Genomic DNA, 15,564 nt, shown 5'->3' on the forward strand with positions numbered 1-15,564 from the left:
ATTTGAAACAAATGATGTTACCGTTATCCGTCATTATCAGTAATCATAAACAAGGTTAGTGCTTCCTGCCCCCTACAGGGAAGAGTCATACTAGACGGTAGAAAAGGGGCCTCAAGGTTAGCATATATTGTATGAACAAACATAAGTATTCACTGGGTATACAAACGGTCTCACGGTTTGTATATATTGTTGGAACAATATCAGTGTCCATTATATCCATTGTTTGTAAGAATACAATGATATGAGGTTTACTTACATGAGTAAGTCAAAGAACTCTGGCATGTTAAATATGCAAATTGCCGGGCGAATTAGGGCGCAATTACATTCTAATAGACATTTATTTCTAATAAATGACTAAATGAAATAACAAGTGAAACGAATGTAACATGATAAATGAATTATATGTGCAATGTATGCAGAAATTAATTTCTCCCTTTGAAAGGGAAGAAATGATGCCACTGTAAGACTGAAAATTTTTTTTAATAAATTTTTCCTTTATAATTTCTGTAAATGTCGTATCCTATCAACAATGTGTACTACGTACACACGGCACAAGTGTTATCTGTATAATTCGACACCTGAGATTTTGAACAGACTCGGTGTCACCATGGTAAGACTCACTTAAAGGGTATCACACTAGAAGTGTTGACACATTTTCCCTTTAATTGATAGTCCCAATCAATTAACTATTTATCGTAGTAATTAGACGACAGGTTTTAATACACTACCTGCCGCCACCACATAATGCTTCAGGTCATGGACCTGCTTAGCATAGTGTTTGTAGAACACTCTGGATGATTTCCATCCAGTATATGAGCGAAGATGCTCAAAGTCCATATACTGAAAAAAGTTCAGTGATGAAGCAATTTTTCTCGGATCATGACCTGCGGATGTACTGTCTGGAACTACTCTGCGAATAAAGTAGGTGAGTTTCGCCCTCAGTTGTTTTAGGGATAAGTTTGATCCGGAGGTTTCTCCTTTAAAGAGCTGTCCTTCCCTGAAGTCTGAAGTTCTACGAAGATAGACCTTTAGACACTACAGGACATAGAGAGACATCTTCCTTCAGAGGGCAGATTCTCCAGGGACCCCACCTCTTAGTGGGTAGCTCGTTCTTAGCGAGAAAGGTTGGATCAGGAAAGAGATTCAGTTCTCCCGCTTTTGTGAACTGAGTGTGGCCCTCATTTCTAGATAGGGCTACTATTTCACTAACTCAAGCCCCAGAGGCTATAGCGAACAGAAAGATAACCTTCTGGGTTAGATCCTTGAGGGTAAAATCTTCATTGTTCACAGATGAGGCATAATGTAGGACCTTGTCCAAAGACCATGAGATAGTCTTTGAAGGTGCTGCAGGCCTAAGCCTTGCACATGCCTTCGGAATCTTATTAAAGATTTCATTCGCCAGATCCACTTGAAAGGCATATAAAAGAGGTCTAGTCAAGGCTGACTTGCACGTAGTTATCGTGTTGGCTGCCAGACCTTGATTATGAAGGTGGACAAAGAAGGACAGACAGAAATTCATTGAAATTTCTTTCGGTCCTTTTGCTTTTACATAAGCAACCCAGTTTTTTCAAGATGACTCATATTGTCTTCTAGTTGACTTAGACTTGTATTCTTCTAAGAATTCTATATTGCCTTCTGAGATCCCAAGTCTTTTCCTAACCGCTAGGGCAAGAAAATCATGAAATGAAGGGTTTGGGCTCTCTGATAAATCGAAGGGAATTAACTTCCGAACCCTCTGAGATAGTGCTGAGTTCAGTACTAGGGCCAGCCTCAGCCTGAGTTCCTTCACTAGAGGGAACCAGTTGCTCTTGGGCTATTTGGGAGCCACCAGAGCTACCCCTCCCTGGAAGGATCTCAGCATATTCAGGACCTTCAGCAGGAGATTGGATGGGATGAACAGGAATTCCTGAGTCCATCCCTTCCATACTAGAGACACGGTGTCTGTTATCTCCTCTCGAGAATCCTCGTATGGGGCTACATATCGAGGTAGTTTCTTGATGACGCTTGTCATGAAGAGGTCGATCTGCAGCTTGGAGACTTGTTCCCATCTGGGAGAGAATAGGTCTGTATCTGTGGACCATTGTAACTCTATCGGCTTGAACCTGAGTAGAGCATCCGCTGTCACATTGTGGATCGATTGTACATGAACTGCTGATAGGTGCCACCCTTTTACGTAAGGGGTGGTTAATATCACCTAAACTATATGAGACGCTCTCAAGCCTGGTCGGTTCCGACGTCTCATTAACGCTTCAATGTCCCAGATCAACCTGAGGAGGTATGATCTGCATGGAGAGAGTTTCAACAACTATGACAGGACTACCATGGCCTTGGATAGAAATGACCAAGTCCCTTGGATTTTCCTCTGATGGGAGTGAACACCCCATTCTTCTGGGTAGGCATCCATGCGGATGATCTTTAATAGTCGAGGTAGTTGCAAGGGCACGGTCTTCAATTAGGCTTTTGGCCTTTGACCATTGTTTGGGAAGCGATCAAGGAAAGACAGATATCGGTCATTTTAGATCTCTTCGAGCGTTGGATACGTATCTTCTCCAGACTCTTAACGCATCTTTCAGCTGTGCTCTTAGCACTGGGTCTGTCACTATTGCGAACTGGAGAGAGTTCAGAACTCTTTCCTGTTAGCGTCTTGGAATCCTGACTGATTACCATAGTCTCTTGACCGACCTTGCAATCTCCTTCTACATCCCTAAGAGAAAGGAGAGCCGAAGTGACCTCAGGTTTCGATGGTTTTTTAACCATTGAAACCTTTGAGCTGGAGAGAATCGAGACTTCTTGAAGCTGATTTTGCATTCCCGATGTTCTAGGAACCAGAACACTTCCTTGGATGCTCGTAGACCAGCCACTTCGGGTGTTGCCTGCACCAGCCTTTCGTCCAGGTACTTTGTTACCTGAACCATTTCTCGGCTTGGTTATTGCGTGGCTGTGTCCGTCAATTCCGTGAAGATACTTAGGACTGTGTTTAGTTCAACAAGTATCTTTCTTAGGACATATGTTATCCTCTGTAACTTGAATCCTAGGTAGGAGGAGAGGGGGCGACTGACTGGAAGCTGCCAATAGGCATCTTTCAGGTCTAACAGGACTGTGAACACCCCTTTTTGAAACAGGGTCCTCATGTTCAGAAGGATTAACATTCTGCACTTGCTGTTTTATTTGAACTTGTTGAGTGGCAACAAGTCCAAGTTTTCTTGAGTCCTTGTGAACACCAAACAGCCTTCCCTGGAATTCGATGGACTATACTTTCCTTACCACCTTTATGCTCTAGAGCTCTAAGGTATACTCTTCTAGAACGTTGAGGAAATGATTGTGGAGGCATGTCTATTTTCCATCCTAGTCCCATCTGTATTAGGTCTTGGACCTAATGATCGAAGGTCCAGCGATCCTGAAGGAACCTCCCTCCTACCAGAAGCGACTCTTTGCTTCGACTGATCTGAAGGTTTACCTCTTCGAATGCCTGCCTGCGGCACCGCGGTCATCGAAACTGTGGGATGTTGTTGAACAGCCCGAGGAAAATTCTAGACTTTTCCGTCTTCCTTTTAGGTTGGGGACCCACATCCGTGGAAGACTTTCTCTTTGAAGAGATGCCCCACTTCTGGAGAAGTCCCGTATTCTCCGTGGTGGCTTTCTCAATCAGCTCTTTGACTACCTCGTTTGGAAAGAGGTCTCTACCCCAAATGTTGGAAGATATCAGCTTCTTGGTTTCATGTTTCACTGACGCGGCAGCAAACACGAACTCCCTACAGGCTCTTCTAGCCTTCATAAAGGCATATAAGTCTTTTACTAAGGTGGCCATATGCTTTTTGGCCAAGACCATGAGCATGTCTGGGGTACTTTGATGGGCTGAACACAACTCTATGCAGTTCTGTAGGGATAGGGAGGCTGCAAGTCTCTCCTTTGTCTCTTGTTCCTTTCGCAAAAGAAACTCAGAAAGTTTAGGGAGATTCTCGCTAAACTGTCGTCCAGCGACATCCATGTCTAGTTTCCCTACTGAAAAGGTTAAGTGAACTTCCTTCCCATCCTTCTCCTGCATGGGTAAGGCTAGTGACAGAGGCTTGCACTCCTCGAGTGCAGGACATGGTTTGCCTGCCTCCACTGTATTGGCAACAGATTTAAATGCCTTCCACGTAAAGGGGAATGTTATTGAAGCAGGAGCATGAAAGGTAGGGTGTCTATTACTTAGTACGAACACTTTCGACACCGAGTAACCCGCCTTTTTCAGGCTACTTGCCAAGATAGCCTGTGCCTTATCATGGTTGAGTATCATGACCACCTTCAGTTCCGTTTCTTTTCCTGCCGTTGGTTCATGCTTCAGTCGAATGAAGCCATTAGGGAAAGCATTAAAGCTTGGCCAAAACTGGATTTTGTCTAAAGGAACAGCACCCATCTTCTCCGAGATGTAGAGTTTGCCGTCTAAAATCGGCATAAGCTCCACATACCTCCAGGGATTGGTTTTGGAGCATGTCGGAAGGTCTTGGTCTCTGAGTTGCTTGTATGACCCTTGGGGAGCGACAAGTGGAGCTTCACAGAGCTCTAACTTGCGTTTCGCTTCCTCCGTTTTGGCTTGTTTGCGAAAGTTTTTCGTCAGACCCTTAAAATGGGCCAGTAATTGGTCCATTTTGTCTAATAGAGGGGTAGAAGGTGAAGATGTCGAGGTTAACGGCTCCAGAGCCGGCGCAGATGGAGGCAATTCCGACACAACATTGTCCACTTCTTCCCGGGGGGCTTCCTGCCCTCCGTCCCAAAGGCTATCTGGACGCAGGGAGATGTGAATCGTGCCTTGGGCACCACTATTTTCCTACTTGCTTTCAGGAATAGTAAGCTACGCATCCTATCATTAGGTAGGTATGGCCCTGGAGAGATCTTCTGGAACCCTCTTACCCAATTGCGTAGTTTCTTACGAGCTGCATCCCTAGATTCCATTGACATGGGATTATCAAAACCCTCGGACACTAAAGTCCGACAGATATTGCAAACTTGGGGGTCCCAATATTGCAGGGATTCGGAAATAATGTAGCAGGGGGCATGAAACCTGCATGTATTATGACCATGAAAGTACTTACTCTTAATATTGCAGAAGATTGCAACACATGTCATCTGGGGTTCCTCCCGTAAAGAAAGGAAAGCTGAATGAGTATACAACTGATTATCTCACTGATAAGCAATACAGTGAACCCTCGTTTATCGCGGTAGATAGGTTCCAGACGCGGGCGCAATAGGTGAAAATCCGCGAAGTAGTGACATCATATTTACCTATTTATTTAACATGTATATTCGGACTTTTAAAACCTTCCCTTGTACGTAGTACTGTTAACAAACCACCCTTTAATGTACAGAACACTTAATGCATGTACTACAGCACCCTAAACTAAAACAGGCACAAATATTAAAGGCGATTTTATATCATGCGTTTCCTAAACACCTAAAAAGCACGATAAAAAATGGCAACCAATGTTTTGTTTACGTTCATCTCTGATCATAATGAAGAAACAAACTCATTTAGTGTACAGTACACATATATGTATAGGTTAGTTTTTGCATCGATTATATTGATTATACAGTACTGTATGTTGATTTTTTTATTACCAATGTTTTAGTTTACGTATTTTTCTTAGGACTTCCAAATGAAATGTTTTTCTTTATGACGCCGCCTGAAACGACGGCGTGTACGCTCAGTAAACAACCACGCTCAGAACAAACTAAGGCATTTAACGCGCATGATGATAGTGATAAATAATGATACAGTACATACAGTATTTACAGTAAAAGCATTTACAAAATATGTTACCTTACAAATATAATTTATACAGTATTGTACGTAGCAAAGCAGGAAAACAATTTACGAGAGAGAGAGAGAGAGAGATATTGTTTTACGTACGTAAATGTAAATTTTAAACAAAAAAAATATGATAGGTTACAACATGTAGACTTTTAAAACTTTCCCTTTAACTTAATGCATACCGTACGTACAGTACTAAACTATAAAACAGGCACAAATACAGTTTTAGAATGTACAGTAAGAATATTAAAGTAAAAGATAAAGATTGTTACTGTACTCACCACGAAAGAAGTTGAAGAAAAACTTGAATGGTTGATGGCGATGAATTTGCTGCACAGTAGAAATGATGATGATGAAGCTGATGATGTGTTCTACTGTGCAGCCAGGTAGTATTTTACGTCTCTTCAGACGGAGGTGTCTTTTCCTGGGACACCTCTTCAACTTCTTCCTGGGAAACTTCTTCAATTTCTTCCGAAGGCGTACTAGCAGGAGGAACTGGCTCTTTTTTGCGAGGCTGGAAGAACATTGTGATCGGAAGTTGTTGCCGCTGCTTCTTTTTTCGATCCAAGAGCATTTTGTAGGGAGTCATGTCTTCATCGATCTTGTTGCAGAATTGCATCGAGCGAACCATATCCTCGTCCCACTCTTGCAACATTTCTTTCAACTCCTTCGCATGGTTGCAGGCCTTAGCAAGCCGTTCTAATGTTAAGCCCGTTTCTTCGACATTTTCTTGGGTCTCTTCCTGGGTATCACTCTCTTCTTCACTTGCCGATTTCGTCAGGTCTTCGAGGTCTGCGTCAGTTAGGGGCTGGGAATGGCAGTCCAACAACTCGTCGACGTCTTCAGTCGTCATGTCGCCAAACCCGTCACCTCCAATTATGGCAGCCAACTGCACAGATTTGCGTATTGCAGAGTGTTGGATTTCCGACGGAGTAAATCCCTTGTCGTCGTAAACAATATCGGGCCACAACTTCTTCCAGCTCGCATTCACGGTTGCAGGTTTCATCTCATGAAGTGCCTTCTGAATATTCTGCAGGCACGTGGCTATGGTGTACTGCCGCCAGTACACCTTCAAGTTAAAATCTTCATCCTCGTCATCTTGGGCAGCATCCACACACGCAACGAGGTCCGCCAAGGTTCTTCGTGTAGAGGGCCTTGAACGCCCTGATAACCCCCTGGTCCATCGGTTGAATTAATGACGTGGTGTTGGGTGGCAGGAACTCAACCTGAATGCCCTCATGCGACAGGTCAGTTGCGTGTCCACCAGCGTTATCCATAAGGAGAAGGATCTTGAATGGCAAGCCCTTCTCTAAGAGATATTTGCTGACTTGCGGGATAAAACACTGATGGAACCAGTCGGAGGTCAGCATCTTCGTAATCCATGCTTTTTGATTATGCATCCAGTACACGGGAAGGAGATTCTTATTTTTATTTTTCAAAGCGCGAGGATTTTTCGACTTATAAATAAGCCCCGGCTTTCACAAAAATCCAGCAGCATTGCCACACATCACGAGGGTAACGTGATCCTTGAATGCTTTAAAGCCAGAGGCTTTGGCTTCCTCTTTGAACAGGAAAGTTCGCGACGGCATTCTCTTCCAAAACAAGCCAGTCTCATCCATATTAAAGACTTGTTCCGGCTTGTATCCACCTTCAGCGATATTATTCTTGAACGTCTGGTTCACGTAAGTTTCAGCAGCGGCAGTGTCAGCGGAAGCAGACTCCCCATGCAGGGAAACACTTTTCAGGGCGAAGCGTTTCTGAAACTTCGCGAACCATCCTTTGCTGGCGGAAAAACGTTTCTGAGGCTGGGAATCAGTGGATATCCCTGGTTGAGGATCATCTGCATCATCATCATCTTCAGCATGGTTGCCGTCGTCGTCTTTAGGTTCCTTTGCAGCAAAATTCTCATATAAGCTCAAAGCCTTTGTTTGGATGGTGTTCGTATCCAACGCTATGTTCTTCTTCCGGCAGTCGGCAATCCACACAGCTAAAGCACCTTCCATGCGTACGATCGTTTTATTACGCGTTGTAACGACTCGCTTCGCTGATCTGCTAAAGGTGATTGCAGCCGTCTTTCTAATGTTCGCCTCGTCCTTCTTGATATAGCGAACAGTAGATTCGTTGATGCCAAAATGGCGGCCGGCGGCCGCGTAACTTCTACCATCTTTTAACATGTCGAGAAGCGTAACCTTCTCAGCTATCGTCATCATCCTTCGGTGGCGTTTAGGCTCACTACCAGCCTTAAGAGAAGCAGAATGCTTGGGAGCCATTACAGTAGGATTTACAGTAACAAAAAGTTCAACTTAAAAAAGTCGCACACAGCACAGATTCACACACTTAAGAACGTCTACTCAGCGATACGCGGTAACAGAGAGTGGACGATCCAGCCCCGCGAGAACTTAGATGCTGCGGGTAGGAGATGCGGGCAAAACACCAATCACAGGCTAGATAACAAAACTTGAGTTCTGATTCGTCATCTATCAGCGCTTGAACCAATCACAACCCGTCTTACAGTACTATGATGCGTTGGTTACCTACTCATAGAAGATGCCCCGCGCATACCAAACGTACGTAGATTAAGTAAATACCGTAATAATAATAAATAATGATAATAATACTGTACAGTAATAATAATAATAATAATGATAATAATAATAACAATAATAATTTTATTAACAACAACAATAATAATAATACAGCTTTACGTACGCTATTTTACGCCTCTCTCTCTCTCTCTCTCTCTCTCTCTCTCTCTCTCTCTCTCTCTCTCTCTCTCTCTCTCTCTCTCGTACGCTTATTCGAAATGTGATTTTTGCAACAAAGAATATTATTGGATGCAGTACTACGTACGTATACATACAAAAGATTCATGGAAAAGAAGCACATCCATTACAGTACACACCATTCTAATATGGTATGACTGCATCTGATTTGCGTTTCATGTTCGATTTAATTTTACTACGTACTGTATACAGTACTGAATTATCGTATGATCACATTCTCTTTTCGTGTTTTATTTCTTTCTGTGCTGAATTATATATCATATGTAATGCAATGAACAATCAGTAAGAACAGATATTACTAATTACAGTATTAATGGAATTACAGGTAACAAAATATCGTATTTGGTTGTCTTCAGATTTCGCGGTATTTTCGAATTTTCCGGAAAATCCGCGATATGTATATATATATGGGTTATGGGAAAACCCCGCGAAGTGGTGAATCCGCGATTGTCGAACCGCGAAGTAGCGAGGGTTCACTGTATGTAAAAGTCATCTTTCAACTTAAGTAGCTTAGGATAGTAAGCTAGAAAGGGATATTGGGAGACACATACTTGTGTATTCCTTGTAAGCAATTGCTGTTACCTCCCCTCAATAGTAACTATAAAGAGTTTCCTTTATCAATGCAACTCGAACGAAAGGGTTATAACCCCAATGGATAGAAAAAGTGTACATTGCCACTGCCCCTTTTAATATTTAACACTGTGGGGTAAGGATAGCTGATTTCTAATCAGAGTATTGAAGGAATTCTATTCTTTTAATATAGGATCGGTCTCAGCAGAAGCCCGCACAAGGGTACCCAAGATATGTTAGAAAATAACTACTGTATAATTATACTATAGTTTTCTGTTTGCAGTGTGTACTCTATTGCAAAATACCGACTACTGTATAATTATATATTGTAGTTCAGCCAGTGTGCTGCCAGTATGGCTAGCATCTGGCGGCACGGTCCAGCCGGCATGACGCCGACTGGACTAGGAAATATAAAAGACATATATTTGTGTATCCTACCCAGCCCATTTGCTCTGGCCCTCCCTTCCAATATTAAAACCATAGAGTTTCCTGATCAGGGAAGCTCTAACCTTTAAGGATAGAAAGTGTACTATCACCGGCCCTTTAATTTATTTAATATTGTAAGGTAAAATGTAAACTGATTTCTAATCAGAATATTGAAGAAATTCTATCCTTTCAATATATGATTGGTCTCTGCAAACACCTGGGCAAGGATACCCAAGATATATTGGAAGATAACTACTAGCATAATATATACAATAGTTTTCTATCTGCAGTACATACTATACTGCAAATATACTGACGACTGTATAAACATATACTGTAATTCAACAGGTATATAGCTGGAATAGCTAGTCCCTGCTGGCACAGCCCGTCCAGCATGTTAGCTAAAAGAGAGAGAGAAAGCATGGAGTGAAGGACTGCCTTATTACTGTGTATGTATACACTAAATAAGGATGTAAGTATCTAATTTACTGCCTTTCCCCAGAAAGAAGGTTCAAATGGAAGGGGAGAATGTATCATTCAGGCTTCCATCCAACCACCAATACCATCGCCGGCAAGGTCTGGCCGGCACGTGGCTGGCAGGCTAGCACCCGGCAGTACTGGTACAGTCGGCCTACCACCGACTGAGTCAGCACCTGTCTGTGCCGGTCCGGCCAGGCTAGTACCCCGGCAACAGCACTTGTGGCTGGCAGTCCAAGGAAGGACTGAAGAACCTTGGTTACAGAAGAGACTTCCCACCAACAGTCATCATGGCTGCCGGCAGCCAGCATGGCCGCCGGAAACCGTCATGGCCGCCGGCAGTCAGTCAGACAACAGCTGTTAAGTAGGAGTCCAGCCAGCCCTGCAACCCACCGGCAATCGATGAGATTGCAGGACGACGGCCCAAAGAGTTAGGATGGCTAGGCCATCAATAAAGGATGGGGGGGGGAGGGTCCTGTATGAGGTGTGGAAGGAGCCGGCAAGGTTGCCGGTCCTACCACACCCTTAAAAAACTCTGTTCCAGTATCGGCGCCTTCCTAGGCGGCAGGAGAATCTCTATTCTCCAGCCTAGGGTCTGCCAATACAGTTAAGGGTACGCCAGCAGTGCCGCCTCCTCTCAACAAAGGAGAAACAGAGTTCCAGTGCTGGCGCCATCCTAGGCGGCAGAATAATGTCTGTTCTTCAGCCTAGGGTCTGCGAGCACAGGACTAGTCTTCTAGACCGAAGGGAGAAGGTGGCGGCATCATACAACCGCTTCAAGTGCAGCCTAGGCACTAGCCTCCTATACCGGCAGCCTATCCGGCAGAGGAATGACTATTCACCATGCCGGCCGGCTGCCAGCACAAGACTATATGCTCTGAGGTTCTGACCGAATCCCAAAACCTGCTATCTGTGGCTAAGGGAAGGGACAGAAAACTCTAGGCTAGTCATTCCTGAATGAAAACTCGAGGCACGACCCACTAGGGTTGTAGCCTAAGGCTACACTCAGAGCGAAGGAGGGATTACCCTTAAATCTCCACTGAAGACGAGCATTGGTTTGTATAATAATTCTAGGAGATATCTATCTCCGCCTGAATTGATATAATGATACACGAGGGTAACTGGGGAAATGTCTGAAAGTATACTACATCTCCTAGGTTAGGTTACCTAGGCGAGACGAGATCTCGGTTACCTAAGTCACCAAAACTCTAACTTATACGATCGACATAAAAAAAGGAAAATTATGCATATTATAAATATCTTTACAAATATAAATTGCCTAAATAGCTTTCATAATTAGTTAATTAATGCTATTTCAACCGGGAATGTTGTTCTACTAACTAACTAACACATGCCTAACAAACGACAGCACCCATGGCGCCTCCAGTAACAGGCCTAGCTCCTAATCACAATAAATTACTCTAATTTCACTGTGAAACAGGAGCTAAAATATACACATTGTAATGTTGATTCTTTACAGAGGCAAAAGAAGCTGGAGATTGCAGAATCGATTGAAAAAGTTAGATCAACAGGGAACACCACTGCGAATTCGCTACAGAATTAAGTAATCCTTGCAGAATCGATCGAAAAAGTTAGATCAACAGGGAACACCACCGTGCGAATTCGCTACAGAATTAGGAATGTCCGCCATCTTGGATATGGCACCATCTTGATACTCAATAGTAGTATGGGAAGTAGGGTAACCTTGATAACGGCTCCCCCTTCTAAAATTGCCACTCTTCCCCCTCGAAGCGAAAACGCTATTCGGGGTGAAGATCGCTGTGTGTCGTATCAAGATATACGTCCCTGATATTATGCGATATCCTTGAGAGAAATTTTTAGGATATTTGCGCCAGGAATTAGAATTCTGGAGACCTAAAGGTAAATTCTCTGGGAATATCACTGTAGTACATATATCCCTTTGGAAGCTACTATTAAGAACCTTCCATCAGGATGACATGGCTTGAGCTCAAAAACGCAATGGATAAGTATGCATAATAATGTGATATGATGCATGTACTGTACTAACATGATTACATAGGGGTTGTACTTATTTACAAGAGACATACGTAGTAAATGAGATACATAAATCATTACTGCAAGTATGGATGATATATGCTAAGATCACTTAATGTAATGTCTCACATTTTATATATCTACAATAGCCTTCAAAAGAAATCTTTCAGTAAGCCAAGTGCTGAAGGCTGGAGTCTTGAAACTTCAAACCTCCTTCTCGGCCTTTTACTTATGGAAGTATAACCACTAATCCCTTGACACTTGTGTGTTTGGGCCTGAGGTGGTGGTGCAAGTACTTGTGTAGACAACCTGGCTCCCACATGGGAAAGGAATATCTTGTCTATGGTAATGTATGGATGTAAGTCTTTGAAACAAAGCAGTAAAAACGTTATGTGGTAGATCTGACTGGATGCTGGTAAGTTACACTTCTGAGCTCCATTCTTTAATCTTAAAAAAGTATCTCCCACATTCTCCTTAATGGGGGTCTGCATGGTAGAGTTCATATCAACCCTTTGATCATAATACGAGTATATGCCGAGCTGATTTCAACTTCAAAGGAAGGTTTTCTTCATTTGACCATGTACAATTCATGTACAGGCCAGGCCCTATCAGTCTTCTCATCCATACAAACAAGTAGGAGGTGGCTGGAGTCACTGCTTTTGCTCCTGTACGGGACCAAGCGAAGTGACACTTCTAGGGAAGAAAAAGAACCTTCCAGTTCGGTTATAGGGGTGACTCGCAACCCACCAAGCAGTGTCTCCCCCTATTAAAGGGTGATGGTTTGTATTTCACGTAGGTAGGAACAAATTGTAGATTTATAAGTAATTTGTATTTTTCTTTGCTTTACAAACCTCATTCCCTTAAGTTAACTTCCCTCCTCAGTCACCCCTTCCCGTCCTGGGACAAACGGTCAAAATGAGACTAGTCCTGCTGGTGGAGCGACAGGGCCTCATGTCCACTCCCTCTGCCACTCGTTTAACCCCTTGTTAAATGATTCTAACGACTGTTCCAGCTTTGCAGAAACTTTTCCCTATTAAAGGACTCAAATTTGTGATATTACAAAATATTAATTTTCAGAAGGTCTCTTTGTGTCATGAGATGTAAGTGAATATGTTTGTTTGCATTTTAAGTAATGCCACCTTTTTTTTCTTCTTCTTCCTCAGGCTGGTGAAATATTACAAGACGAACGTCGCCTTAATGTTGCCATAACTCGTGCAAAGTATAAGCTCATCATGATTGGAGACATGGCAACTTTACAACTTTTTAAGCCTTTTAAGAAATTAACTTCCATTCTAGAGTCATCGCAGATATATAAAATGAAAGAAGGCTCCGATGGTTTTAGTTGGTCTGACTCAATTTTATCTTGAGTACAGTACTGTACAGTTGCTAGTTTAACTAATAAGAGAAATACATTTTGAAATTTATAAATTAAAATAAATTATTAAAGCTATAATCAAATTGCTGGTGAAACTACTGTTTGAAATAAATACATTATAATATCTAAAGTGAAAAGTTGCTCAGAAATTATCACATTTCACTGACACCTTCACATTATACATTTCAATATTCTATAAAAAATAATTACATTTTATGTTGAGGTGTTTTAACTGATCTTTGCCTTTTATAATGCTGAAGGCTACTTTTACATCTAGCATCCTTTTTAACATTATAAATAATGTACAGTACTTGGATTACTGTTGGGGATTTTATTGTAAATATAAACATAAAATTTGAGATGGTAGTACAATCAAGTATCATTTGACTTGGCAATATTTTTTCACTGGAATTTGGATCTTTTTGGGAAGTGTTTAGAGATAAATGAGGACTGAAATATTTTTGTAAATGTATATATGTACAGTACTGTTTACTTAGTATGATATTACAGTACTTTGTAAACCTCTTAACAAATACTGTATAGTTGTTTATGAATTTTATTAAGATTTTCAGTCTTGTAGTTCTTGAGAAATGATAGGCTATTTTTTTAAATATTTGCTGACTAAGTACTAATCGCAATATTCCTGACAGCGTGTATATCGTGTGTGTCTGACATGATACTTTTTTGTAAATATTACGACAATTAGGTTTTAACTTTTCTCAAAGCATGGCCAATGATTCACTATTTAAAATATGTAAAACTACAATTTCTTTTACACAAATTTAAGCGTTTTTTAAAGTCTGCATCTGATTTTTAGTGCCGAAATGAAGTTGCACAAACTTTTATGGGCAAGCAAAAAAATTTAAAACTAATAATCCATGTAATTTTTTACTTTATGACTGTCTTATTTGATACATAGCAGTGGCTATGCTTCTATATTAGTTTCCTGGTCTATTTTTTTTTGGAAATTTTAAATTCTGCAGAGAAAAGTTGATAACACTTTTAGTAGCAATCTTATGTTTGGTGCTTAAAAATTTTGTTTTCCGTATTCTAAAAAACATTTTGATTGACATTTGGCATTTATACCTAGGAAAAGGCATGAAACCTGGAATTTAAGACCCTGTCTTATCATGTGTATTTGCCAATTCAAGAAACTTCAACTGTGATTTGTGTACAAGGTTTTTTTTTTTTTCTATTTAAGTAGCAAATGCTCAATGATTATTTATTATCTTCTATCGAATTGTATTATTATTTCTTATGTAACCAAGTGTAATACACAAGGTCCACATAAAGTTATTCATACTATGTTTACTCTACATTAGAGTGGTAACTGTTTACCATTTTCCTTGAAATTTTTTTTGTTTTTATATTGTACATAACTGCTATCAAACAAGGTTAAACTAGAGTAAATTATTAGTTGAATACAATGTAAATTTTATTCTAAGTCATATTTTATATTTTGAATAAAATGTCTTATAGTTTATACCTTTAAAAGTATTTGTATTTTTCCATATATTTCTATCCTTAAATACACTAACTTTGTCTTCTCCCCACAGATGATACAAATTTCTTAAATACACTAACTTTGTCTTCTCCCCACAGATGATACAAATTTATTAGATAGACATGAATTAAATTTACAGTACTGAACACTAATCATATGTTCATACATGATTAAAAAGCATCGTCCTTTAATAGGAGTATAACTTCGGCAAAGCTGGAATGGCAATTTAAATTTTTGGGCTCAAGCCATGTTGTCCTGATGGAAGGTTCCTATTGGTAGCTTTTTAAGGGATATTTGGCTACAGTGATATTCCCAGAGAATTGACCTTGAGGTCTCCCGAATTCTAACTCCTGGCTCCAGGAGTTAGAATTCTGGGTACCTTTGGTAAATTCTCTGGGATATATCACTAGTCATATATAACCTAGGAAGCTACTAATGAAGGAACTTCCATCAGGAAGACATGGCTATCTCACCCTTAAAATTCCTCATAAGGATATCGCATAATATCAAGGGACGTATATCTTGGTATGACACACAGCAATCTTCACCCCAAATAGCGTTTTCGTTTCGAGGGGAAAGAGTGGCGAAAACAGAAGGGGAGCCGTTATCAAGGTTACCCTTC

General features: G+C 41.2%; 1 protein-coding gene across 1 annotated transcript in view; it reads left to right on the forward strand.

Annotated features, from left to right (window-relative positions):
* Positions 1–14,932, forward strand: part of LOC137630453 (DNA replication ATP-dependent helicase/nuclease DNA2-like) — a 93,219-nt gene extending 78,287 nt beyond the window's left edge. Inside the window, exon 17 of the mRNA XM_068361931.1 lies at positions 13,227–14,932. Coding sequence (XP_068218032.1) covers positions 13,227–13,430 — 204 coding nt within the window. The 3' untranslated portion in view covers positions 13,431–14,932. The remainder of the gene's footprint in view (positions 1–13,226) is intronic.
* The last annotated feature ends 632 nt before the right edge of the window (positions 14,933–15,564 follow it).

Source organism: Palaemon carinicauda, chromosome 38 (assembly GCF_036898095.1).
Source record: "Palaemon carinicauda isolate YSFRI2023 chromosome 38, ASM3689809v2, whole genome shotgun sequence".
Taxonomy (NCBI): Eukaryota; Metazoa; Arthropoda; class Malacostraca; order Decapoda; family Palaemonidae; genus Palaemon; species Palaemon carinicauda.